General features: G+C 51.0%; 2 protein-coding genes across 3 annotated transcripts in view; one reads left to right on the top strand and one right to left on the bottom strand.

The window, feature by feature from the left end:
* Window positions 1-7,366, top strand: part of Baz1b (bromodomain adjacent to zinc finger domain 1B) — a 65,355-nt gene extending 57,989 nt beyond the window's left edge. For both annotated transcript variants that reach the window (XM_051161257.1, XM_051161256.1), the window contains 5 exons: window positions 76-223; window positions 2,562-2,683; window positions 5,565-5,695; window positions 6,650-6,753; window positions 6,920-7,366. In XM_051161257.1, the coding sequence (XP_051017214.1) occupies window positions 76-223; window positions 2,562-2,683; window positions 5,565-5,695; window positions 6,650-6,753; window positions 6,920-7,277 (863 nt within the window). In that variant the 3' untranslated portion in view covers window positions 7,278-7,366. The remainder of the gene's footprint in view (window positions 1-75; window positions 224-2,561; window positions 2,684-5,564; window positions 5,696-6,649; window positions 6,754-6,919) is intronic.
* Window positions 7,367-11,925: 4,559 nt separating this feature from the next.
* On the bottom strand, window positions 11,926-14,019 carry Fzd9 (frizzled class receptor 9). The gene has a single exon (XM_051161280.1). It carries the CDS (start codon window positions 13,868-13,870, stop codon window positions 12,092-12,094), a length of 1,779 nt encoding a protein of 592 aa, XP_051017237.1. The 5' UTR covers window positions 13,871-14,019; the 3' UTR covers window positions 11,926-12,091.
* Window positions 14,020-24,454: the final 10,435 nt, after the last annotated feature.

The following is a 24,454-nucleotide window of genomic DNA, read 5'->3' as shown; positions in this document are numbered from 1 at the left end:
AAAGATAAGTGCTGTGCTGCAGTGTTTGTTTTGTTGTGCTGCCAACAGTGCTGTGTGAGTCTCTTGTCCCTGCAGGTGAAGATGACAAGCTGATCCTGTGTGATGAGTGTAATAAAGCCTTCCACCTGTTCTGCCTGAGGCCGGCCCTCTATGAAGTACCAGATGGCGAGTGGCAGTGTCCAGCTTGCCAGCCTCCTACCGCCAGGCGCAATTCCCGTGGCAGGTGAGAATTTTTTTCTTTTAAAAATAAGTGGGGGTGGGATGTGGTGGGGATATAGCTCACTGGGTAGAATGCTTTCTTAGCATGTACAAAGTGCTGGATTTGGTTCCTAGCACTACATAAGTCAGGCATGGTAAGTGCAAGCCCATAATCCCAAACACTAAGAAAGCGGAGGCAGGAGAATCAAGAGTTCTGTGTCATCTTTGGCTACAAAGCAAGTTGAAAGACTTTCTGGGATATATGAGAGCATTGATAAGTTACTCAAATTGTTTCCAAGGAGCTTTAAGCTCATTTGGGTTCAAAGCTTGGTCATTTCTAGTGCAACAATAGGAGCTAGACACTGTCATATGACAGTATATGTGTTGTTTTAACTTTACTTTTTACGTGTGAGTGTTTTGCCTGCATGTGTGTATACGTAATGTGTCTGTCTGTTCATTGTGGAGTTCTGAAGAAGACATTGGATCCCCTGGAACTGGAGTTGTGATGGTCGCCAGCTACTGTGGGTGATGGGAATTGAACCTGGGTCTAACAAAAGAGCAACAAGAGCTCTTAACTGCTGAGCCATCTGGTTTTGTTGAATGTTGATGTTTCTGCTTTTCACTGTTAGCCCTGTGCCCCCTCTAGCCCTCACTTCTGTTTTGCTTTTTCAAGACAGTGTTTCTCAGAGGTCTGTTTGCCTCTGCCTCTTGAGTGCTGGGAATAAAGGCGTGTGCCACCACTACTAGCTGTCTCTTCTGGATGCACCCCCACCCCACCCCCGCATTTACAGTTTTTGTTTTGTTTTCAGTGTGTGTGGCTTTTGCCTGCATCTATGTCTGTGTGCTACATGTGTGTCTGGTGGTTGTGGGGGTGAGAAGGCGGCACTGGATCCTCTGAAACTCAAGTTAACAGATGTTATGAGCCTCTTTGTAGGTGCTAGGAATCGAACCTCAGGCCACTGGAAGAGCTGCCAGTGTTTTAACTCTGGGCCATCCCTCCATCTCTTACACATCTCAGCGACAGCATTTCCTGCCTTTACCTCCTTGCTTCCGTGAGAGCTGCTCTCTTCCCCAGGCAATCACTGCCTTCCCTCCCACACTTACTCTCCTCTGCCTGCTGTCTGTGGACATGAGCATCCCTTCATCTGTCTTACATATTTATTAACTGGCCAACTATTACCAACCCACTGTCTGCTGTCTGTGAATTGGTCTCCTGCTCATTCTCTGTAGCCCCTCCTGGCATTCCTCCTGCCTGGCTCTCAGCTGGGCTTCTTTGGTGGCTTTCAGCCCCTGTTCCTCCCCTTCTTCCATCTGTGGCCTCTCACTAGTGAGATCAGAGCAGCATACAGAAGACAGAACTGTCCTGAAATTTCTAGTCTTCCTCTTGCCTCTAAAACTAAATTCAGACTCCTCATCCTTATTTTTGAGACTCTTGACACATTAGACTTTTTCTCCTGTTTGTGTGCTTTGTTAAAGACTGTATTATTCTTGCTGTCTCTTGCTCCCCAACATCTAGCATCCTGTCTGTCCAGCACTCTCCACTGGGTAAACTGCCTGGGGCTAGGCTAAAATCGCCTCTTTCAGAAGTCCTCATATCCTTAGAATGAATGGCTTCTCCTCCAGGCAGCCAGCGCCCACCTAGTACCTCCTTGACTGCCCGTGCCCTGCAAGTAGATCAGTGCTTCATTCTGTTCTGGTGTCAAGACAGATAAGCCAGCACCTTTGAAGCACCTAATATTTTCCCATTACTGCTGTGGCCTTCTGTTTTGGCATTTGAGGTTGTGAAAGGGCATCCTTACAGAACTAGGCTGTCTCTCTTGAAAAGGGTAGCACTGTTCAATCCCAGCCACACCGTAACAGCCTGGCTGGCTTAGTTCTTGCTCTCACTCCTCCACCACCTCCCCTGGAGGGACAGGAGGCATGCTGCTCTGAAGTAGTGCTTAGGACCAGCTGTTCTGAGCTGGGATTAGTTGCTTTGTTCTGTGGTCATCTGCAAATTGTCTCAGCTCCTGGAAGAGAGCCATCAAGGTGGGCAGTAACACCTGTCTGGGCTCAGTCCTCCCAGTCCACCTCTGAGGCAGGCAGCTTTGGTGTCTGAAATTTCACTTCTCTGGCTTTCTGTGTTTCTACTGCTTGTGAGAGGCAGAGGCTGCATTTTGTTCTTGGTCCACTAAGTCCCTTCAGGCTGAGCAGAGGGAGGCACACTGCTGAAGCACAGTAGAGGCCGCTGCTGTGCTCGGGGTCTCTCCCCTGACTGTCAGCTCCATCTGCTCCTAACTGTTGCAGAGATGGGCTTGGGGGTGTGGGCTAGCCCTCCTGACTAAACTCGAACTGTGTCTCTACTTGGCCTTTCCTTACCATAGGAATTACGCTGAAGAGTCTACCTCTGAGGACAGTGAAAGTGATGAGAGTGGTGATGAGGAAGAAGAGGAAGAAGAAGATGAGGAGGAGGAGGAAGAGGATTATGAAGTGGCTGGCTTGCGGTGTAAGTGTCCAATGAGGCATAGTTGCCCTCAGTCTCTCAAACTGACCAGAGAAGCCTGACTGGCAAGAGAAATTGAGCACTGCCATTTAGCTCCCTTCCTCTTCTCTCTTGGGGCTGTGGTGACTGAGCCCATATGTCTATATTGGCTTTCAAGATGGTGGGGGAGGAGGCAGATGGAGTAGAAGGGTGGATCCGCAGTTAAGAATCCATACTACTCTACCACATGACCAGTGCTCACTTCCCAGTATCCACGTTGGGCAGCTCACAACTGCCTAAAACTCCCAATTCCAGGCTATCTAGGACTCTGGGCACCTTCACTCATGGGCACATATGTTTATGTACATACAGGCTCATACAAAGATAAAAATCAGGGAGAAGTTGGGTTGGTCTCCTAGGCATCAGCCCACAGCAGATCACTTGCTCTAAGATCTAGTAGGGCTGAGGGGTTCAAGTCCGTTTGTGACAAGGTCTGGCCCTGTCTGTGCATAGCAGCAGTGACCAAGGGGCGTCTTTAGTCTGTGGTGCTGGGCTGGCTTCAGAGACTGGGTTTGCTTCTCTCATCACATATGTTGACTGATGCTCCCCGGCGTGTGCAAGTGCCTAGCTTTGCTAGTTTGGAAAAGAAGGCTGGTTTTCTCTAGTCCTTTCATAGAGGAGTTGGAAAGGCTCTTAAGTATTGTCACTGAAGGAAGCCAATGGCTCCAGCCAGCCTTTCAGCGGGATCCTCTTATAGGCTGGTAGAAAATAGACCACAGGTCTCAAGAGTAATGCAGCTCTGAAGAGTTACCTGTGCTGTGAGAAAAAGCATGTGTTGGTATGGCCATGTCCTACTGCAGCAGTGCATCCCATGTCCTTGTGTTCTGGCCTCCGCGCCTGCCCTAACTGACCTTCCTCCCTCACATTAGGCACAGCTATTGCGTGATCTTTCCCATCTTACTATGTAGCCCTGGCTGTCCTAGAAATTGCAGTATAGGCCAGCTGGCCTCAAATAAACAAAGATCTGCCTGTCTTGGCCTTCTAAATACTGTGATTAAAAGTATTTTCCCAAAGCTGTCCTGGAATGCCTCCTCACTGGTGGGATTACCAACATGTGCCACCATGTCACTAGGTATGAATTCACATGTGCTAGGTCTAGCTGTCCTATGTTATGAAGAGGCTCTCCTCATGACAGATGGTATGGGTGCATTGTCTGGAGACAGCTCTGAAGGAGAGAGAAACAGGTTTTTTATTTAAATCACAAGTGGGAGATGAGAGAAAGACTATGAGAGAGCAGGTGATGTTTATCCCGTTAGAAGTTGAACCACCGTGTGGGGGAGATTGGTTGTTAATCAGCTGAAAAACATCCTTGAACAAATTCTGAGAGGAGATATGTGTGAGCCAAAAACAAGAGGCGGGGCCTTTGGAGACTTGGGATAGTTTTGACTGTTCCTTGCTCCACTTCAAGACGCTCCTAGAGAACTGCTCGAGGGAAGGTTCCAGGTTCTGGTTGCTCCAGGTTCCAGCAGAAGAAATCTGCTGATTACGCCAGGAGAATCGTTCCTTGGAACTGATATCCTTATGTTTTCATTGCTGTATTCTTTAATCTTCTTTTCCTGTTGTTTAGGTTAGTCGGGTTATAAGTGAGGTACTTTTTTTTTTAAGATTTATTTATTTTATTTATTGCATATGAGTGCTTTATCTGCAGAAGAGGGTATCAGATCACATTATAGATGGTTGTGAGCCACCATGTGGTTGCTGGGAATTGAACTCAGGACCTCTGAAAGAGCAGGCGGCACTCTTAACCCCTGAGCCATCTCTCCAGCCCAAGTGAAGTACTTTCAATTAATAAGTTCATAATAAAATATATTTGCTAAGAAAATTGAGCCTACACAACTCAGTGCAGCATAGAGTTGCTTCTGTTTATTTTCGTGCTACTGATGGTGTCCCACCTCTACCCCATGAAGGCAGTAGTTGTATCTGGGCTTCTAAGGTTATTGTCCACCAGAAGAATCCAGAAAGTATTTGATACTTTGGAGCCCTCGGTGTGCTCAGCCTTTTAATCCACCTTTGTTGGTTTCCTGGCTCCCTCGTTTCGGCCTAGCACCTGAGCCTCAGCTTCTTCTTCCTCATGATCCTTGTCTGGGGCTAGAAGCCTTAAAATAGCCCCCGGAGGGTTAGCATGGTCCCAAAATAGAATGGGAAGCATCAGTCATTGGTTCTCCGCATGGCTGCCTCTCTGAACACATTCTCTACCCACATGTCATCTCCCCCCACGCGGTATTAGCAAGGAAAGGTCGTGGAAAATGGTTTAGTGGAGGAGAAGCCTTGAGTTAATCCTTGCAGAGAATGTTCCCAAGGGCATCCCAAGGAATGTTGGTTCGCCTGTCCCTGAGCACCTGTCAGCCAGACACGAGGAGTCTAAGTGCCTTCAAGTTTATTCTCTTTGGGTGTTCCAGGCAGGGCTCCTAGGGAAGAGTCCTAAACGACCATCGTGCTTTTCAGAAACGTGAGAAAGCAGGTCCTGACTTGGATTTGCAGAATCCTTTGACCCACTGCATGAGTGAGCTTTTCACTGAGAACACTGGGTAATGAGCTTAGGGTAACTGGAAATTACACAAGGTCAGAGTCCCTTGTACATGGAAGTAAGTGCATGCATTCTCTTGGGCCAAGTCTGGGCTATAGGAGAGCCATGCTACCATGTTAGCAAGCTTGTTACCTGCTGAGTTCCTTGACATAACTGATAAAACTGAACCAAATGGACACAGGATAGAAGTGCTGGGACCTGGCCTTATGGCACTCCAGAAAGTCACTGCCCGTTTACTTAGGTGGTGTCACCCCTCCCCTACCATGCACATGCCATGCTACTCTGAGTGCTCTGCTCTAAGCCCATGTTCTCTTTCAGTGAGACCTCGGAAGAACATCCGAAGCAAGCAGAGTGTCATCCCTGCAGCAAGGTCAGGCAGACCACCGGGTAAGAAGTCACATTCTGCCAGGAGGTCACGGCCAAAGGATGATACAGAGGTTGATGAGCTGGTAAGACTGACTTAGCCTTCTCTAGTCTTTGTATTCTTTGTGTTCTAGTCCACCATGAGGAATTCACAGTGCAACAGGTGGAAGCCTCCCCTCCCCTCGGGCTGGGGGCTGAGGCAGCAGATGGATGGGCTCTGGGCAGACCAGGCAGCAGGCCCTCCAGGAGCAGCTATGCCCGGCATCCTGCCTAGCCTGCAGACAAGTCTCCCCCTAGTTAGCAGCAGCCCATAGCTCGTTAGGGACTTTAAAATAGTGTCCATGTGTCTCTGGTGGGCCCAGAGGGGTGGGCCTCCCTATGGGAATGCCAGCAATGCCAGAGCCATGAACTGCTCGGCTTCAGTCGCAGTTGTTATGAGGACATCACCCCCACCCCTATGTTCATCGGCTGATGTCCTTTTAGTTGGTCACTTTTAATCTCACTTGAGCGAGAAGAACAGAAGGAACCTCTCGAACTGGCTTGTCCTTACAGATTAATTTGGGCTTGAGGACATAAAACAAGCTGTTATGTAGAGGAACAGTCCTTAAAGTTGGCTAGTGCATTGTGTGGGGGTTCCACTTGGCTATGGCTGCCTGGAATGGTACCCCACCCTGTATCTCCTTAGCCACCTCCTCTCGCAGCCAGCTGAGCAAGGGAGCCACACCTCTAAGCATAGCCTAGCCCACAAAGCTGGCTGCTAGGATCAGCTGCTGCCTTACCTTCTAGACTGCTTGTTTATGCCCATAATCTGGGTCCATCTCTCCCAGGGTGAGTGTCCAGTTGCTGTGGTCCTCTCCAGCCACTCTCTGTTCTGTTGATGGGCACTTGCTGCCTGTCCTCTGCTGCTTTAGTCACTGTCCCTCACTTGCAGATCACCCAAGTTTGATGCCCAAGCAGATGGGGGGGGGAGTGTGTGTATGTGTGTCCTGTCTCCTCTTGTCCTCTAAGTCCTACTGGCACCCTGCTTTCTCTGGTGCTAGGTACTTCAGACCAAGCGAAGCTCAAGGAGGCAGAGTGTGGAGCTGCAGAAGTGTGAGGAGGTCCTTCACAAACTGGTGAAGTACCGCTTCAGCTGGCCCTTCCGGTGAGTGCCACGCCCCTCAGGCTGCCCTGGCCCCTCCTTTTGAGACATGTCTTGGCAAGGGAATGGGGAGTGAGCATACCTGGTCTCCTGGGTTGGCCGATCGTGGCTGCTTGGGGCTGGTGGTCCTCTGGCTGGTGCACGTTTCTCATTTGGTGTTTTCCTGCAGGGAGCCTGTGACCAGAGATGAGGCAGAGGACTACTATGATGTGATTGACCACCCCATGGACTTCCAGACCATGCAGAACAAGTGCTCGTGTGGGAACTACCGATCTGTGCAAGAGTTCCTCACCGACATGAAGCAAGTGTTTACAAATGCGGAGCTCTACAACTGCCGCGGCAGTCACGTGCTAAGCTGCATGGAGAAGACAGAGCAGTGCCTGCTGGCTCTACTGCATAAACACCTCCCCGGCCACCCCTACGTCCGCAGGAAACGCAGGAAGTTTCCTGATCGGCTCGCTGAGGATGAAGGGGACAGTGATTCAGAGTCTGTTGGACAGTCCAGGGGACGAAGACAGAAAAAGTAAAGAGGCAGGGCCTTAGCGAGGGAGCTGAGGAGGGGGGATAGGAGGATATCTCCAAGGGGTGTGGGAGAGGCAAGAAAGCTGGGAGAACTTAGGAGGTGACTAGCATCCAGAAATGCCTGTCATGCCGAGCTTGGGCCTTTTTCCAGCAATGCCAAGCTCTTGGAGAGTCTCATACTGGCCTGGTGAGCCTTGCCCAGAACAGCTAGCAGCAAAAGTTGGGCCTTACCCTGAGTTCTGAGAGTTGGGAGAAGCCTAGATATGGCTCTGCCCTTCGCCTCCTCCTCTCCCTCCTCCTCCCCTTCCCACCTCATCATTACAGCAGTGCCAAGCCCCTGCTCTCAGAGAGGGTGCTGTGCCCCACAGTAGGAAGGAGCGTCATCTGGCTGTGCTGGGTGAGGTGTGGATGATTTTGAATTTATATTTATACACAGTCCTATTTCTCTATGTCCACACTGTCTCTTCCTCCTCCCTCTCAGGTGACAGTATCAGCGAGTGCCATACAGAATTCTGTGTTCACCAGCATCTTGGGACAGTGTGGGCTTTGAGTTGATTGTGGCAGAATTGAGGGACATTTTCTGGAGCTGTTCCTGGGTGCCCTCTCCATTGTGGCAGCCCTTCCACACCCTCACCCAACTCGCCGTCTCATAAAAAAACAACGCAAACTAAGGCACTTCCCATACAGACTGGACTCCTGCTTCTAATCATGCTATGACCTTGGCATTGATGGGTCTGGCCAGAAGGGTGTTGGAGCCTAGCCCACCCACAAACCAGACAAGCCCTTAGGGAGCCGAAAGAGAGCAGGAAGAAGTGAAAATGTTTAATTTTTTAAATTGACTTTTGTAGTTATTAAAGTTGCTTGTTTCCGCAGTGATACTGTATAAAGAACATGTTGTAAAATACTTGTCATTTTGCTTTGGCACATGTACAGTACAGTTTCTATGATACGTGTTAGCTTTACTCCCCTCAGAGAGGCCTGTGGGCAGCAGGAGCTGGCATTGGAGCCCCCTCTCTGCCCTGGCAGACCTTGCACTCCCTTGAAGTGCATCTCCTCAGTGGACAGTGGACAGTGGGCGGCAGTTGTGTCAGCATTGGGAGGTGGTGGCAGGGGCCAGCTCTGCCCTTTGTAGCCAGTCTAGCCTCGTGTTGTATTTAGGCAAAAGTTTGTAGTCTGCTTTCCCTTTTATGACAGATTTTGATAAAAGTACAAGGCAGGGTTTAACTTTCTTTCCTACCAATTTTGGATTTGGAAAATGTGAGCCCCTCAGCTCTCCTTATTTAAAGGAAAAGAAGCCCACCAGATCAAGCAGGCTCACCACTCCCAAGACAGGGCAGGCCTCGCTGTGGCTGAGTCCTGTCCCCGCTCCTGCAGGCTTGGCTGGGGTGCACACTAATACACCGTGATCCCTGGCCCTGCTGCCTCCCTGCTTCTTACCCTGGCTGGTGTTCCCACTGCAGTGACATCTACATGGTGGCTTTTTAAATTGTCTTAAAGGAGGAAGGGCCGCAGATAAAGGGTAGACTTGTAATAAATTAGAATTTCAAATAAACATTATGTACTTGTGTTTATAAAGAATAGACAACTCTGATTTTTGCTCTTGGGGCAGTGATGGGCAGTACAGCCCTGGGAGTGGGGTTATTTCAAGCACAAACAATACAGTGAATTTATATGGACTTGGCTCTGCAGCTCTGTCCTGCAGCGCCTTGTTTTCATTGTGCTTGCTTTTTTTTTTTTTTTAAAAGTCAGTGGGTTTGAGTAGTTCATTGCTGAGCATCAGCCTGTTAATGAGGTTGGAAGGCTTTGCCAGCCCTCTGTCACACTACAGAAGCAGTCAATCAGGAAGGGAATCAGACGCAGGTCTTGCCACTGACTTCTACCAGCCTGGCCTGCACTGAGCACACAGGAGGAAGCAGCCCTCTCAGACATCCTTGCCAGCTCACTCCTGAGTGTCATTCATCCCACATCTACAGTCTTGTTCCTTTGTGGATGTGGGACCGTGTCATCCTCCAGTGAGGCCCCTCATTCTGTCCTATGCCCTCCACCCTTTCCCCAAAACATGGTTAGTGTTACCTAGGTGGCATCTGGGTGTTGGAGTAGCTACTAGAAGGCATTCCTATGGAGGCCAAGGAAACAGGACCAGAAATTCAAGGCTGGCCTAGGAAATATAGACCTTGTTTCAGAAAGTGACAAAGACACAGCACAGCGTTATATCCCCACTCTCCCCATGTGAGCCTGCTCCACCATCACACACACACACCCCGCCCCTTAGTTTCTCTAGAAGCCAACACCGGTCTTGTTTCCATTGCACAGACAACCAGGGACCGATCCCTTCCTTGCCTATGACTGGCAAGGATAGGGGTGCACTGATTGCCCATTAAAAGCACAACTCAGCACAGCCCCTGCCTTCCTCTTTCCAGGTGTCTGGCTGCCAAAATCCTGCGCAGGCCACTAGCTTCCTGCTCCCAGCGTGGGCTGTTAAGAGCTGTTCCTCATGCCAGAGAGCCCTTGACTGAGACACAAGACAAGGCCACTTCCTAGGACAGCCTGGGGGTGTGGCTCCCCTGCAAAGCAAGAGTAGTGTGCTGTGCAGCAAGTATCTAGTTCATATCACGGTTCAGTGTATACACTCTACTCCCAGAGATAATGGCATGTAATAGAGGTTTTGTGTTTTCTGCTTCTCATTTTACCAAGATTACAAAAACACATGACATGAGGGCTGAGGCGTAATAAAGTTTCTAAAAACTTCCTTAGACAGCCGGCTGGGAAGAGTGTCTTTAATCCCAGCACTCAGGTGGTAGGGATGGGGAGCCCTCTCAGTTTCAGGACAGCCAGGGCTATGTAAAGAAACCCTGCCTCAAAACGCAAAAACGGAAAATCTTTCTGAGGTGCTGCGCTCACCTAGCTGGCTAAGCGTGGAATGCATCCAGGCACAGTGATCATGATCCTTGTCTGTGGGACTGGGGAGATGGTACAGTGGGCAACAGCACATGCTTTGCAAATATGAGGACCTGAGATGAACCCCTCCTCCAGCACCCACAGAAAAAGCTGGGTGTGGGTCAGTGAGCTGATAGACACAACATTCCTGGCCCATGTACACACTTGAGTGTGCGCGCACACACACAGTTTGGGCTGATAGGAACTCCATGATGACTGCACATAGCACACAAGTTTACATAGTGTTTTTCCAGACGCACACAGATGTGCCAACAGCCCCAGCACAACTGTGCTCGTCCCTGTAGACCTGCCTTATTCTCACAGCACTCCAAGTTCTATACTTATGGTGGGTGAGATGAGCCACAGTTCTCACTGAACTCAATAGCTTCCTACCTCTAAGGCTGTCTTCTACCAAGATGTAAGCATAGTCCAGGCCCATCTTCCCCTCCATCCCAAAATAGTAAGAGCTAGGTTGGGGATCCAACTACCAAAGATTGTTTTGTTGTTAGGGGTTTCAATGTTAATGTTGTAAATGCTGTTTTGCTTTCTAAGACAAGGCTTCTACCTTGCTAAACAATAATTCTTTAAAGAATATTTCTACATCAAGTTATGGGGTATGAGAAGGTGGTGGGAAGTGGGTCTCCCCTACCATGCAGGTTCAAGGGATTGAACTCAATTTAGACTTGGACTTGGTGGCAAGCAGCTTTACCTGCTGAACCTTCTGGCTTGCCCATTCCCTTTTTTATTTTGATTTTTTTGTCAAAAGTCTCATGTAGTAGGAGTTGCCTGATCTTGAATTCCTGATCTTCCTGCCTCTACCTCCCAAGTATTTCAATTACAGACATGCTCTATCATGCCTCTTTTAAGCTGTGCTGGAGATGGTACCCAGTGCTTCATGTATGCTAGGCGAGCACTCTGCCGATGCCTGTGGCCCAGCTCCCAGCAATCTTCAATAATGAGGATAGCCATCCTCCAGACTAGGTTGAGGGGACAACTTGGAAACTGTCTAACTCCTTGGCTTTTTTTTTTTTTTTAATAATAAACCTCTTATTACATTTATTTACTTGTGTAGTGGGCTACAGTGCACATGTGGAGATCAAAAAATAATTTGTGAGTTGGCTCTCCCACCATGAGTCCCAGCGATTGAACACACATCCTCAGCCTTGGCTGCAAGCACCCTTACCCACGGAGCTGTCTTGCTAGCCCTAACTCTTTTATTTTCCAAAGCAGAGTGAAAAAGAGAAAGCTTACCTGTTTCCCCAAACACTACTAGGGCTAGAGGCAACTGTGTGGCACCCAGGCATTCCTTGGGGTATTCAGGAAGGCGTCCTTGTTCCACTTCAGAGGCAGGGGTCTCAGTCTTGACCCCACGCGCGCGCACGCACACACGCAGACACACACACACCTCAAGCAGTCTAGGATTCCTATAAAGCACCAATGCCTGTGGGGGGAAACTTCCTCCTTGACAGGGAGCCAGGACATGGGTTAGAGGATGAACCTCCCGGCCTGTCACCCCCAGTGCTGATTGTGAAGTCTCTCTCCCTCCTGTCTTGTCTTCCCTCTTTCCAGCCCAGGCAGGACACAGCAGTGCCACACGAGGGTTTATTCCAGCCACAGTTCCAGAGAAATGCCACAATAAATTACATCATTAAATAAACTCTGCACTGGACCCTGCCCCTTCTTACCCCTTATCCTGGGACCCTCTGAGGACCCAACTCTGTGCGTGACGGGGCCCTGAGCCTTACTGGGTCCCCACCCTAGTCCTCAGCCCCGTGTCTCACTTGCCTGACCTTGACAGCTGGGCAGCTGTTAGTCAGCTGTCTCTGAAGGGGGAGGGGACAGCAAGGAGGGAGCAGGCATAGCCCCTAGCCCAGCCTATGTCCTAGAGGTGTGTAGGGCTCTCCAGAGAGGGGTCTGTCTTAGTCATGTGCAAAACCACCGTGGGGGCCTTGTAGTGGCAGTGGGTACCACGGCCATAGCCCCCTGGGGTTCGGCAGGCCTTGGCCCGGGCTCGGCCAGCGGCCAGTTTTCGGTAGCACAGGCTCTGCCAAGTCTGGAAAGTCTTGGAACTCCATACCCAGACTCCACTGGTGATGCCCACCACCAAAGACATGAAGATTTTGAGCATAAAGACAGCTACAGTGGGCACCGAGCCCCCTGGCAGCGAGCAGTCTCTCCGGCCTCCGGGCACCATGGCAGCAGTGCACGGTTGCTCTGTGGCCCGAAGGCGCCAGAAGTCCATGTTGAGGCGTTCGTAAACGTAGCAGACAATGACACAGGTGGCCGGCACGGTGTAAAGGATGGAGAAGACTCCGATCTTGACCATGAGCTTCTCCAGCTTCTCCGTGTTGGTGCCGCCGGTCTTCATAATTTTGCGGATGTGGAAGAGCGCCACAAAACCGGTCAGGAGGAAGCTGGTGCCCAGTACCAGGTAGCAAGAGAGGGGTACCAACACGAAGCCAGTGAGGGCTGCTGGGTCCATGTTGGCCACATAGCAGAGGCCCGTCAGCTCATCCCCGGCCACCTTGCGCAGTGTCAGGACCACAATGGTCTTGAGTGCTGGCAGGCCCCAAGCTGCCATGTGGAAGTAGCTGCCATGGGCCTCAATAGCCTCGTGGCCCCATTTTTTGCCTGCAGCCAGGAACCAGGTGAGAGTCAAAACCACCCACCAAAGTGAGCTTGCCATACCGAAATAATAGAGCAATAGGAAGACCAGGGTGCAGCCAGTGTTTTCCAGGCCCTCCTGGATCACATACAGAGCCCCTGCCTCCTGGTCGCAGGCCACACTCTGTGCACCTGCCACTGCTCGGATCAGGAAGGCCAAAGAGTAGACGTTGTAGCACATGGAAAGGAAGATAATGGGGCGTTCGGGGTACTGGAATCGGTGAGGCTCCAGCAGGAAGGTGAACACGGTGAAGGCCGTGGAGAAGAAGCACAGCGCGGACCACACAGCCATCCAGACCAGGGCGAAGTCCTTGTCGCGCCGAGACCAGAACACCTCGACGCCCGGCCCGCAGCGCGGAGCGCACGAGCGACTCTTCTCCACGTACTGGAACTTCTCGGGATTGTCGCAGGTGCCACCGCTGCCGGGACCTGGGGCTGAATCTCCCGGTGGCTTCGCGGGCCGAGGTGCCACCGGCAGCATGCCCAGGCCCTTGTGGGGTTCTGTGGGGCCTGCAGTAGCGTTTTCGGGTGCCTCCATGCAGAGCGCGTGAGGGTCGTTGCGCGTGGGGAGCCGGGCGCAGTCGAGCGAGTCGGGCCAGCCGAAATTGAACTGCTCCATGATGGGGGCGCAGCGTAGACGAGCCTGCTCGCACATGGGCCGGCAGGCGGGGATGGGAGTGGAGACCTGGTCCGTGCACATTGGGGCGTAGAGCGAGCAGAGGAAGAAGCGCAGGTGGCTGTGGCAGCCGTACTGCACGAGAGGCGCGAACTCGGCCAGCTGCGCGGCCGCCTCGCCCTGCGACGTGTGGCCCAGTAGATTGGGCATGCGAGTCAGGTTGTAGCCGATGCCCCGGCACATGGGGATCTCCACCGCTTGGCACGGCGCGGGACCATGGCCTCGCTCCGGATCGAAGCGGCCGATCTCCAGCGCCGCGCCGCCCGTCGCCAGCAGCTGCCACAGCAGCAGCGCCCCGCGGAGCAGCGGTGGCACGGCCATCGCCCCCCGGCGCGGCCGCCCGGGCTCACTCAAGCCGGTCCATCCCGCGTCCCGTGATCTGCGCGCCACGTCGCGGGCCGCGCGCCATCTCCCGGTCGCCCACGTGCGTCCCGGAGCGCGCGATGCCTTCGGAGGAACAGCCAAAGCCGCCGCCGCCGCCGCCACTCCAGCCAGAGCCGGCGCGGTCTTCGTCGCCAGCCTCCGCAACGCCAAACCCTCCGGGGGGCGTGGTCAGTGGGAAAGACACGCCCGGAGGCGGGGCAGCCTCTCCGGGCACGCCCCTCGTCGCTCTTTAAAGGTGCCGCGCCTCTCTGCCACGCAGGTGGTGAGTGGGCCATGTCTCGAGGCAGCTCTTCTTGCCTTCCACTCTTTTTCACCATCTCCCCCCGCCCCGTCCCCGTGCATACTCTCCCTACGTCAGATACGCCCTTTTCTTCCCAGGTGGGAGGGGATCATCTCAAGGTCTCCAAGCCCCAGGCAAGCTAGTTGCGGAGTCCTCAGGGTATTTTTGTTGCTCTTGTTTTTGAGACAAGGTCTTCCTGCCTCATAAGGGTTGGCACCACGACTTTTACGCCATTCGTTCTAGGGATGAAACCCAGGGAGCCTCGTATATTTTAGACAAGCACTCTGCCAACTAAGCAACATGCCCAGCCCAAGCTTTAGTGTGTGTTTTCGTGTGTGTGTGTGTGTGTGTGTGTGTGTGTGTGTGAGAGAGAGAGAGAGAGAGAGAGAGAGAGAGAGAGAGAGAGAGAGAGAGAGAGAGAGAGAGGTGTGCATGCACTCTCATGAAACTATGCACGCCAGCATGGGGAGGCAGTTCTCTAGCTCCACTGTGTGGGACCTGCCCACTGAACTCAGGTGGTCATGACTGGTAATAACTGCCTTTATACTGAGCCATCTCTCTGGCCCAGACTCCATTTGCTTTTTTTGTTTGCTTTTTGCTTTATTTTTATTTATTTTAATTTTTGTTTGTTTGTTTTTTTCGAGACAGGGTCTCTCTGTGTAGCCTTGGCCGGCCTTGAACTCGCAACGATCCGCATGCCTCCCGAGTTCTGGGATTAAAGGTGTGCGCCACCATGCCCAGCTTGTTTTAAATTTTAAACTGTCTTATTTATGTATGAGTGTTCTGCCTGCGTGTATGTCTATGTGTGTCCACCACTTGAGTGCCTGGTGCCCTTGGAGGGCCTTGGAGGCTTTGTGAACTGCCATGTGGGTGCTGGGAATTGAACCCAGGTCCTCTGGAAGACTCTCAATGCCCGATGAGTCTCTCAAACTCCATATTTGATTGTTTCTGAGACTGCTGTAGTCCAAGCTGGCCTCACACTTATTAGGCATCAAAGGATGACTTTGGACTTCTCACCCTTCTGCTCCCCGCTGGCAAGTGCTGGCTGGGATGGTAGGTATGCACCATATCCAGCCCCTGAGCCAGCCGGTTCATAGTGATACTTTCAGCCCTTATGGCTTTAGAGGAAAGCCCATGCCCACTGTACAAGTCTGAAAGTGAAGCTATTTACTGACGTATATACCTCCTAGGGGTCAGGGCTGACAGGCAAACTGTTTCCCTTCTTAAAGTTGCTTCCCGCCCCCCCCCCCCCCCAACACACAGAAAGGCAGATGCCCAAGTGTTGTGGCTTGACCAATACCCTCCCGCTATATTTAGAGCTGGGATTCAGGAAGAAGTTGGGACAGCCCTGATGGCCACAGTGAGAAAACGGGGCAGTCATTTTGGTTCCCACTGTCTCTCAGCTCCCTGAGAACCTAGCTGGAACTCGGTGGGAACAAAGACAAACATATGCTGTCACTGGCATGCGCCCAGCCCCTCTACCTCTGAAAAGACTGAAGGGGCTTTGTGAAGATGCAGCCGCCCCTGCACACCAAAAGCAGGCCCTGGGAGACCCCAGAGGTACGGCTGGCGGCAAGATCCTAAACGCTGGCCTAGGGACATGGCTTAGGCAGTAAAGCATGCCTACTTTACTGGGCAAACCCAAGGGCCTGAGTTTGAACCCCCAGGACCCACAAATTAAAGCCAGAGGTGTGATCCACACCTGTTGGTTCCACTGCTGGGGGGCCGCTGGGGGATAGGAGACAAGTAGATCCCTGAGGGTGATCCCTCCCCCTCTTCCTCCTCCCAACTCCCACCCCATGACCTACCCTCACTCCCCGATTCTCTAAGTTTTGTGGTTTTTGTTTTTCCCACCAACACCCGAAGGCCTTTCCCCTCTAGTTCCACCTATCACAGAAGGCTCCATCATCACCTCTCAGGGGCCGTCCCCACCTTTTCTGGACAGAGTGCAGGCTCTGCTCTGTGAGCCGCAGTGTCCTTACCCACCCTATGAGCCCTCTCTCCCTCTTTACCTTCCTTTTTGCAGAACACTAAGGGCCACCGCAGGCACCAGGGCCAAGGATGGCTTATTTCTGAACTCAAGGCTCAGTGCTACCTCCTGGGCACCTGTCAGGATGACTGGGGCTAAGATGGACAGATGAAGAGACTGGCCTGGGAGCTCTGTTTTTCTATGTCCCTGCCCCCACTCTGGGATGCAAAAGAGCTGGGGGCTCTGACTCTGGCCGCCATAGTGGGGAGGGCACTCTAGGGGCCAGTGAGATGCAAGGCCTGCCTGTCACTATGGCAACAGCCCGTTCCTGTGAAGCCAGAGGTGTATGTGTATGGGACATTGCTGTACCCGCCTACCCTCCCAGTGCAGATGCTGTTGGGGGAGAGAAGAGGCCCCTTGGGCTGCCTGCCCACCCACCCGGCTTTGTTACCGATCCTTCTCTTTACAAAAGAGGAACAATACCTCAGGCACACACTGAAAGGGAGCCGATTTGAAGGGCAGGGATGGAGGGAGGTCACCGTCAATTCTTACCCCCCTGGGGAGTCCCCTCGAAGCTCCACCTCCCTGGAAGATGCCAGCCTTCCTAGGGGCCTTGGCTGGGGGCTCACTATGGGAAGGGACAGGCCTCTGTCCTGAATTCCCACCCTCACCACTCCGGGCCTCCAACCTTCCCAGAGGTCTTTCTTCCATTGTAACCAACTGCCCGCCCCCCCCCCCAGACCCTACATCAGCTCTCAGTAGGATGACTCCTACTCCACACCCCACTGGAGAGAGAGCAACCAGCTGCTCCAGAGCCTGTTTTACACAACCTGGGGGCTTCAGGAGGGAGGCATCGTGCCATGCCCCACAAGGCTTTGGCGTCTGGCCTGGAGTAGGCGCCTATAAATGTCCATTGTGTGAAAAGAATGTCTGAATGAGAGAGACCATTAAAAATGCTTAAAGAGAGCTGGGAGGGGGTGGGGTGGGGGGTCGAGGGAGCAGACAGCTCAATGGGTAAAACACTCACTATGTGAGAGTGAGGAGTGTGGGGACCTGAGTTCAAATCTCTAGACCCATGTGAAGCCAGGTATGGCAGAGGGTACCTGTAATCCCACGGCTTCTACAGGGAGACAGGAGGCAGAGACAGGAGGATCTCACAAACCAGCAGGCCAGCCATCCCAGTTTACAGAGCAATGAACAACAGAACCCTAACTCAAGCCTAAGGTTGTCCACTGACCCCTACACACACACACACACACACACACACACACACACACACTTCAAAGAAAAAATGCTAGCCAGGCGTGGTAGCACATGCTTTTAATCCCAGCAGAGGCAAGTGATCTCCTGTGAGGTTGAGGCCAGCCCGTTCTACACTGTGAAGCTGTCTAAAAAAAAAAAAACTTCTAAAAGTATTTTTAAAATACGTTACATGTATTTATGTACGGGGAGGTGAGCATATACCTGCCAGAATGCACGTGTGAAGGTCAAGGGACAACGTAGAGGAGTCAGTTCCCTTCTCCACTAGGTGACTCCTGGGGATTGAATTTAGGTCATAAGGTTTGGCAGCAGGCACCTTTACCCAATGAGCTATCTCTCCAGCCCTAAAAAAGCATTTTCTTTATTTTTTTAAATGATTATTGAAATTTTTAATTGTATGTGTGTGTACCTGTATAGGGTATGTGCACAGGAGAGCTAGAGCCCTCAGGAACCAGAAGAAGACATCAGACACCCAGGATCTGGAATTACAGGTGGCTATGAGATGCTCTGTATGGGTGATGGAAAGCAAACTCAGGCCCCCTGAAAGAGCAGCATATGCTCTTAGCTGCTGAGCCATCTCTCCGGCCCCAAGAAGCATTTTCTTAAAAGCTGGGCATGCTGGGCATACTGGCACACACACCTTTGATTCCAGCACTCAGAGGCACAGGAAGGCAGATCAATTTAAGTTGAAGCTAGCCTAGTCTACATAGTGAATTCTAGAAGAGCCAGGGCTATACATTGAGACACCCCCCCCCCCCATCTCAAAATAAAATAAAATAAAAGCCAGGCATGGTGGCACATACTTGTAATCCCAGCATTTGTGAGTGTGGAGTAGAACTGTCAAGAGTTCAAGCTCAGCCTAGGTTACAGAGTGAATAAGAGACCACATGCAAAAGCCAGGGATGGTGGCAAAAGCCAGTCATCTGAATCCCCCACATCTGGAAGCCAGAGGTGCCAGAGCCTATTGTTTTCTTTTTCCTTTCTTTCTCCCCCCACCCCCCCATGCCCCATGCTGGCCTCACCTCTTAACTGTAAAACCATATTGAGAGACATTATTGATGTTATACCATGAATGGCAAATCTATTTTTCTTTTAAAGTTTTGGGTTTATTTGGTTTTTGTTTTGTCTTTGAGACAGGGCATCTCACTGCTTAACCCTGGCTGACCTAGAACACAGATGTAGACCAGGCTGGTCTTGAACCCATAGAAATCTGCTTGCCTCTGCTAGACTGAAGGCATGAAACACCACGCCTAGCCCTAGGATTTGCTTTTATACATCTGTGTGTATATTCACATGAGTGCAGGTGCCCTTGGAGGCCAGAAGAGGGCGTGAGATCACCCTGAAGCAGGAGTTACAGATGGCTGTGAGCAACAGCAACACAACTGGAGACCTCTGCAAGAGCAGTATGCACTCTCAACCACTGAGACATCTCTCCAGCTCCAAATCGCACACATTTTAAGAATATAACTTGAGTTCTGGTATATGAATATACTAGTAAAATCATTGCAACACTTGGTCCAAATAATGAACATCTTGCAGCTTAAAAGCAGACGTTATAATGCAAATTAAATTGTTAGTGATTGGAACTGACCAATGTATCAATAATTCTTACACTTCAGATACAGATGTAATGAGCTGAAGCATAGTCACTATTTATTAAGAATTAATTTGCAGCTGGGCATAGTGGCACACACCTGCAATCCCAGTACTCAGGGAGGCAAAGGAAGTGAATCCCTCGGAGTTCCAGGCCAGCCTGCTCTACAAAGTGAGTCTAGGACAGCCAGGGCTGCACAGAAACCTTGTCTCAAAAAACAAAACAAAACAAAGTTATTTGTATCTCATTTAATTCCCATAATGCTTTATAAGGCACTCTGCATTTGTGTGTATGTGTCTGTGTGTACGTGTGCTGCATGTCATGCAGTGTGGATGTGCATATATGCCAGAGGTGGGTGTTGGGAGCCTTACTCCCTTGAGACAAGGTCTCTCACTGTATCTGAAGCGAGCACCAGAGATCCGTGTGTCTCGGCTTCCCCAGTGCTGGGGCTACAAACACACACCGCCATGACAGCTGCTGTGGGTCTGGGAGATTTGAACTCAGGTCCTCTTGTTTACACAGCAATTATTCTTACCCACACTGAGCGGTCTCCCCAAGGTGCTTATTATTGGCTGTAATTATTTAATAAGGAAGCTGAGGCATAGAGGGCCGTGAGGGTTTCTACCTGAGTAAGTAACAATATGAGGGTTTTGCTGATTGTTTGATTGACTGATTGATTGATTGATTGATTAACACAGGGTCTCACTATATAGATCAGGCGGGTCTCAAACTCACAGGAATCTGCCTGCCTCTGCATCTGAGATCTGGGATCAAAGGCGTATAGCACCACACCTGGCTCTGCTTGTTTCCATTGTATTAGCATATACAAGTATATATAATTACATAATGGTAGTCTCATATACATTTCCATACATGTATATAATAATGCACGTGTGTGTATGTGTGTCTGTGTGCGTGTGCGCGCAAACAGGTGCCATGGTGCATGTGTTGAAGCCAGAGGACAGCCTGCAGGAGTCAGTTCTCTCCTTTCACTATAGTGGTTTGAGTGAACTTTCCCACTTCTACAGCCCTTGTGTCATTTAATTAATCTCTCTGTCTCTCTGTGTGTCTGTGTGTGTGTGTCTGTGTGTGTGTGTGTGTGTGTGTGTGTGTGTGTGTGTGTGTTGGATGCACGTGTCATGGGGAGGATGACATTTATCTATTTATTTATTTATACATTTATGTATGTGTGTGCGCCTGTGTGTGTGTGTGCCTGTGAGTGTGTGTGTGCCTGTGTGTGTGTGTTGGGTGCGCACGTCATAGGGAGAGTGTGGAGGTCAGAGGGCAACCTATATGAATCACCTAAGTGAATGGGACTAACAGATGAAATTAAAGTCAGGTTGGCAAATACGTGCGTTTACCTACTGAGCCATCTCATTAGCCCAACAATATGATTTTTTAAAAAAGATTTACTTATTTATTTGTTTGGAAACAGGGTCTCCTTGTGTAGCCCTGACTAGCCTCGAGCTCACAGAGATTCACCTGGTAGGATTAGACATATATGCCACTAAAATGGCTTGATTTATTCTTCCTTCTTTTCTTTCTTTCCACTTGGTAGCCCTGGCTACCCTGGAACTTGCTCTGTAGACCAGGCTAGCCTTGAGTTCAAAGATCCACCTGCTTCTGCCTCCCAGATGCTGGAATTAAAGGTGCGCCACACACAACAGCTTGATTCTCAACAGGAGGCTTTAACTGAGCACTGACTTTGTGCCAGACAAAGGCTCCTTTGAGCCCCCTGCAGTCCACAGCCCCCACTTCACATGTGGGGTCTGAGAAGATGCTGCAGGAGTCAGGCGGGTACTGCTAGTGTGAGGAGACAAGAGAATTGAGAGAACCAAGTCAGAGAAGTGACACTCCCACGCTGCTGAATCTCAGTCCTAACAGGGAGCCACGGAGAAGGAAATGGAAGGGGGCTTAAGAGCAGCGTGGGTATACAACTCATTCCAGCACTGAGGCTGGAAGATCACGGGTTTACACCATCCTCAGCTACACAGGGAATTTGAGGTCAGCCTGGGCTTTGTGAGACTTTGTCTACCCCACTCCACCCCGCCCCTGAGACAGGTGTGTAAGCCCTGTCTGTCCTGGAACTCTGGCCTTGAACTCAGAGATGCGCATGCCTCTGCCTCCTAAGTGCTGGGATTAAAGGCGTGCGCCACCACTGGCTGGCTGAGACGCTGAAACCCTGTCTTAGAACACCCCAAAGAAGAAAGATTAGGATAAGGAAGGGAAGAGGAAGAGGAAAAGAGGAAGAGAAAGAAGGAAGGAGGCTAGAAGGGTCGAGGATGGGGACAGAAAGAGGGAGGAGGAAAAAGAGCAGGAGGGAAGAGGGAGGCGGAGAAGCATCAGCCATTGGTGGGGTAAAGCAGAGGCACCCAGCCAGGACTGGGGGATCCCCCTGGGGCAATAGAGAGCCAAGGAAAGCTTTTAAAGAGGCAAGTGCCTTCTAGCACTGGGACAAAGAACTAGACTCTGCTGGGGGCGCTGCTGGGAAAAGGCGTGGGCGAGCACGAAGTCCAAGTACAGCCTGGCTGGGCTGGGGGGGGGGGAACCCCGACAGCCCGGGCAGGAGGCGCCCGCCACTGCTCAAAGCGGCTTTTGTGCAGCTGAGCCCTGTGTGAGCTCCTGTTTCGTTGACGTTGGACGCTCCTGCTTATTTATCCAGTTCAGCAGCGGCCCAGGCTGGTGAAAAAAAAAAAAAAGGCTCAGCTGCTGAGTTAGCGAGGAGGAAGGAGGCCCTGCCAACTTCCACAGCCCTTCCCGGCCCAGAGGGGCCTCAAAAAGCCAGGCTGAGAAGCCTCAAGCTGCCTGAGTTCCCTGGGATGCCTGCTCTCCCTGAGGCTGAGGGTAGGCCATCAGCAAGCCTTTCCCTGCAGGACACCAGCCCTCCTCTGGGGTGGCAAATGGCCCAGAGTGGGAGTCAACCAGGTGGAAGGGGCACCCAGCCTTTGCCAGGGCCTTGTGTTGTCCCAGTAACATTTGCCAGGGCCGGGCTGGGCTTCCTGGCTTTATCAAAGATTCCTCCGCGGCCAGCTGCAGGAGGTTACCCCTAGAAAGGATGAGCTTTGCTGTCCCAAGCCCCATCTGAGGTCCCTCCAGTCTAGGCTGAGTAATTATGGCTGCTAGGGTTTGGAAGTCTAGTGAACAAATACACCTGGTACTGGTCGGTGGAGGCGGCAACTGTGGGAGGTGGACAGTATCAGGACATGGTAGGACAGTGATCCCAGAAGCCTGGACTGATTTCAAGGCTAACTATAGTCACACAGCAAGATCCCGTCTCAAAGAAGGGGGGAAAAGGGTGGTGTGTGTGTGTGTGTGTGTGTGTGTGTGTGTGTGTGTGTATGTCTGTGTGTGTGTCTCTGAATATCTGTGTGTTTCTATGCGTATCTGTGTGTGAATGTGCCTATGTGTATCTGTGGGTCTGTGTATCTGTATGTGTGTATATCTGTGGGTCTGTGTGTGAATGTCTATGTTTATCTGCGTCTGTATCTATGTATACTTGTGTGTGTCTGTGTGTATGTGTCTGTATATCTGTATATATGTATGTCTGTGTGTATATCTCTATGTGTGTCTGTGTATCTGTGTATGTCTGTCTGTGAGTATGAGGCCAGCTGATCTACATAGGAAATTCCAGCGCTGGGTTTCATACTCAAAACAAACAAAACCAACAAGATGGTGGCCATTCCTGTGGGCCCCCACAATGAAACTGGTTGTGGGACGGGCATGGTGGTGGCAGCACATTTACTCAGTGACGATGTACACGGGGAGTAATGTCTCGGAAAGCAGTGTGAGGGCTCCGCCCAGGGGTGTGAGGGCTCAGTCCATGTCTCCAGGGTTTTGTCATTGTCAAAGAAAGAATTCAGAAACAACTAGATAAGGAATTGGGAGGAAGTTGGTTATAAAGCAAATGTGCACACTCGAGTGGTGAATGTGGGGTTCTCAAGAGTGGTGCAGGCCTGTGCTCCCAGGTACTCAGGAGGCAGAGGTGAAAGAGAGTAGAGACCTTGTCTGGGCTACAGAGTGAATTCAAGGCTAGATGGGATAGCCCAGTGGGATTCTGGGAGTGCAGTCCACTTGGAGGCACATCAGGGTTAGTAAGATCCCAGGAGAAGGAGCACATCTACTGCTGAGGCGTGACCTGCCATTGTATCTTGTTAAGAGTGAATCCAGCTGGACTGGCAATGACCTGGCCAAGGGACCAACTCTCAGGAAGGCAGGCTCACCTGTGGCTATTCTGAGGAGGTGGGAGGAAAAATTAGCCCTTTAATGAGAGAATATGTTTCCTTCCCGTTTCTCCTTTCTTCTCTATTTCCTTCCTCAAGGCAGCTGCCAAGATCCGCATTTCACCTGCCTCAGTCTCATTCTTTTTCTCATTCTTTTATGTGTATGAGTGTTTCGCTTGCGTGTATGCATGTGTATCATCTGTGTGGCCGATGTCTTTCGGGTCAGAGGAGGGTGATGGATCCCTGGAACTGTGGTTACATGTGATCATGGACCACCATGTGGGTGTTAGGTCCACTATACTAGCAATAAGTGGCTAGTCTCAAAATAAGGTTTTTGTTTTATTTATACAGTATTCTGCCTGCATGTGTACCTGCACTCCACAAGAGGGCACTAAATCTCATTATAGGTGGTTGTGAGCCACCATGTGGTTGCTGGGAATTGAACTCAGGACCTCAGGAACAGCAGTCAGTACTTTTAAGCCCTGAGCCATCTCTCCAGCCCTCAAAATGAGGTTTAGGGGTTGGTGATACAGCTCAGTGGACCAGGCTCAGTACTTGTCTAGAATTCCTGAAGGGCTGGTGAGTATAAAATCCAAGAGCTGGTGTTATTCATAGCTCAGTAGCAAGACTGTTAGTGGTGATAAAGTATTTGTTTCACAGGGTCTCCATATGTGGCTATGGCTGGCCTTGAACTCACTGGAATCCATCTTATTAAGGTTATGAAAAGAGATCAAAGATAGCTCAGTGGCTAGAGGGGCTTGCCACCAAGGTTGATGATCCGAGTTCAGTCACTGAGACCCACACGGTAGAAGGAGAGCACCAACTCCCCCAAGCTGTCCTCTGAAATCCAAGTACATGCCGTGTCATGCATGTGTTTCTCCCCCCCCCAATAAAAATTATAAAAAGAAATGTAAACAGAAAACAATATAAAAGAGACTGTTGGTAAGAGCTGAGAATTCCGGAGGCTGGGGAGACAGCTCAGTGGATAAGGGTACTTGCTGTGCAGAGAGGAGGACCAGAGTTCAACTCCCCAGTGCCCACAAGAAAGTCAGGCAGGCATGGTTGCATATGCCTCTGCCCCTAGCCAGCATTACAGGGTAGAGATAGTACCATACTAAGACCTGGAAGACCAGGCAGCCTAGCCACGACGGTGAGCCCCAGGCTCGCAGAGAAGCCCTGTGCCAACAAGATGGAGATG

Source organism: Acomys russatus, chromosome 19 (assembly GCF_903995435.1).
Source record: "Acomys russatus chromosome 19, mAcoRus1.1, whole genome shotgun sequence".
Lineage (NCBI taxonomy): Eukaryota > Metazoa > Chordata > Mammalia > Rodentia > Muridae > Acomys > Acomys russatus.
The sequence above is the reverse complement of the archived record's forward strand: the minus strand, read 5'-3'. Positions and strand labels throughout refer to the sequence as shown.

Excerpts from the sequence above, each read along its gene's own strand:
- Fzd9 (XM_051161280.1), bottom strand. The coding sequence starts at position 13,870 with ATGGCCGTGCCACCGCTGCTCCGCGGGGCGCTGCTGCTGTGGCAGCTG.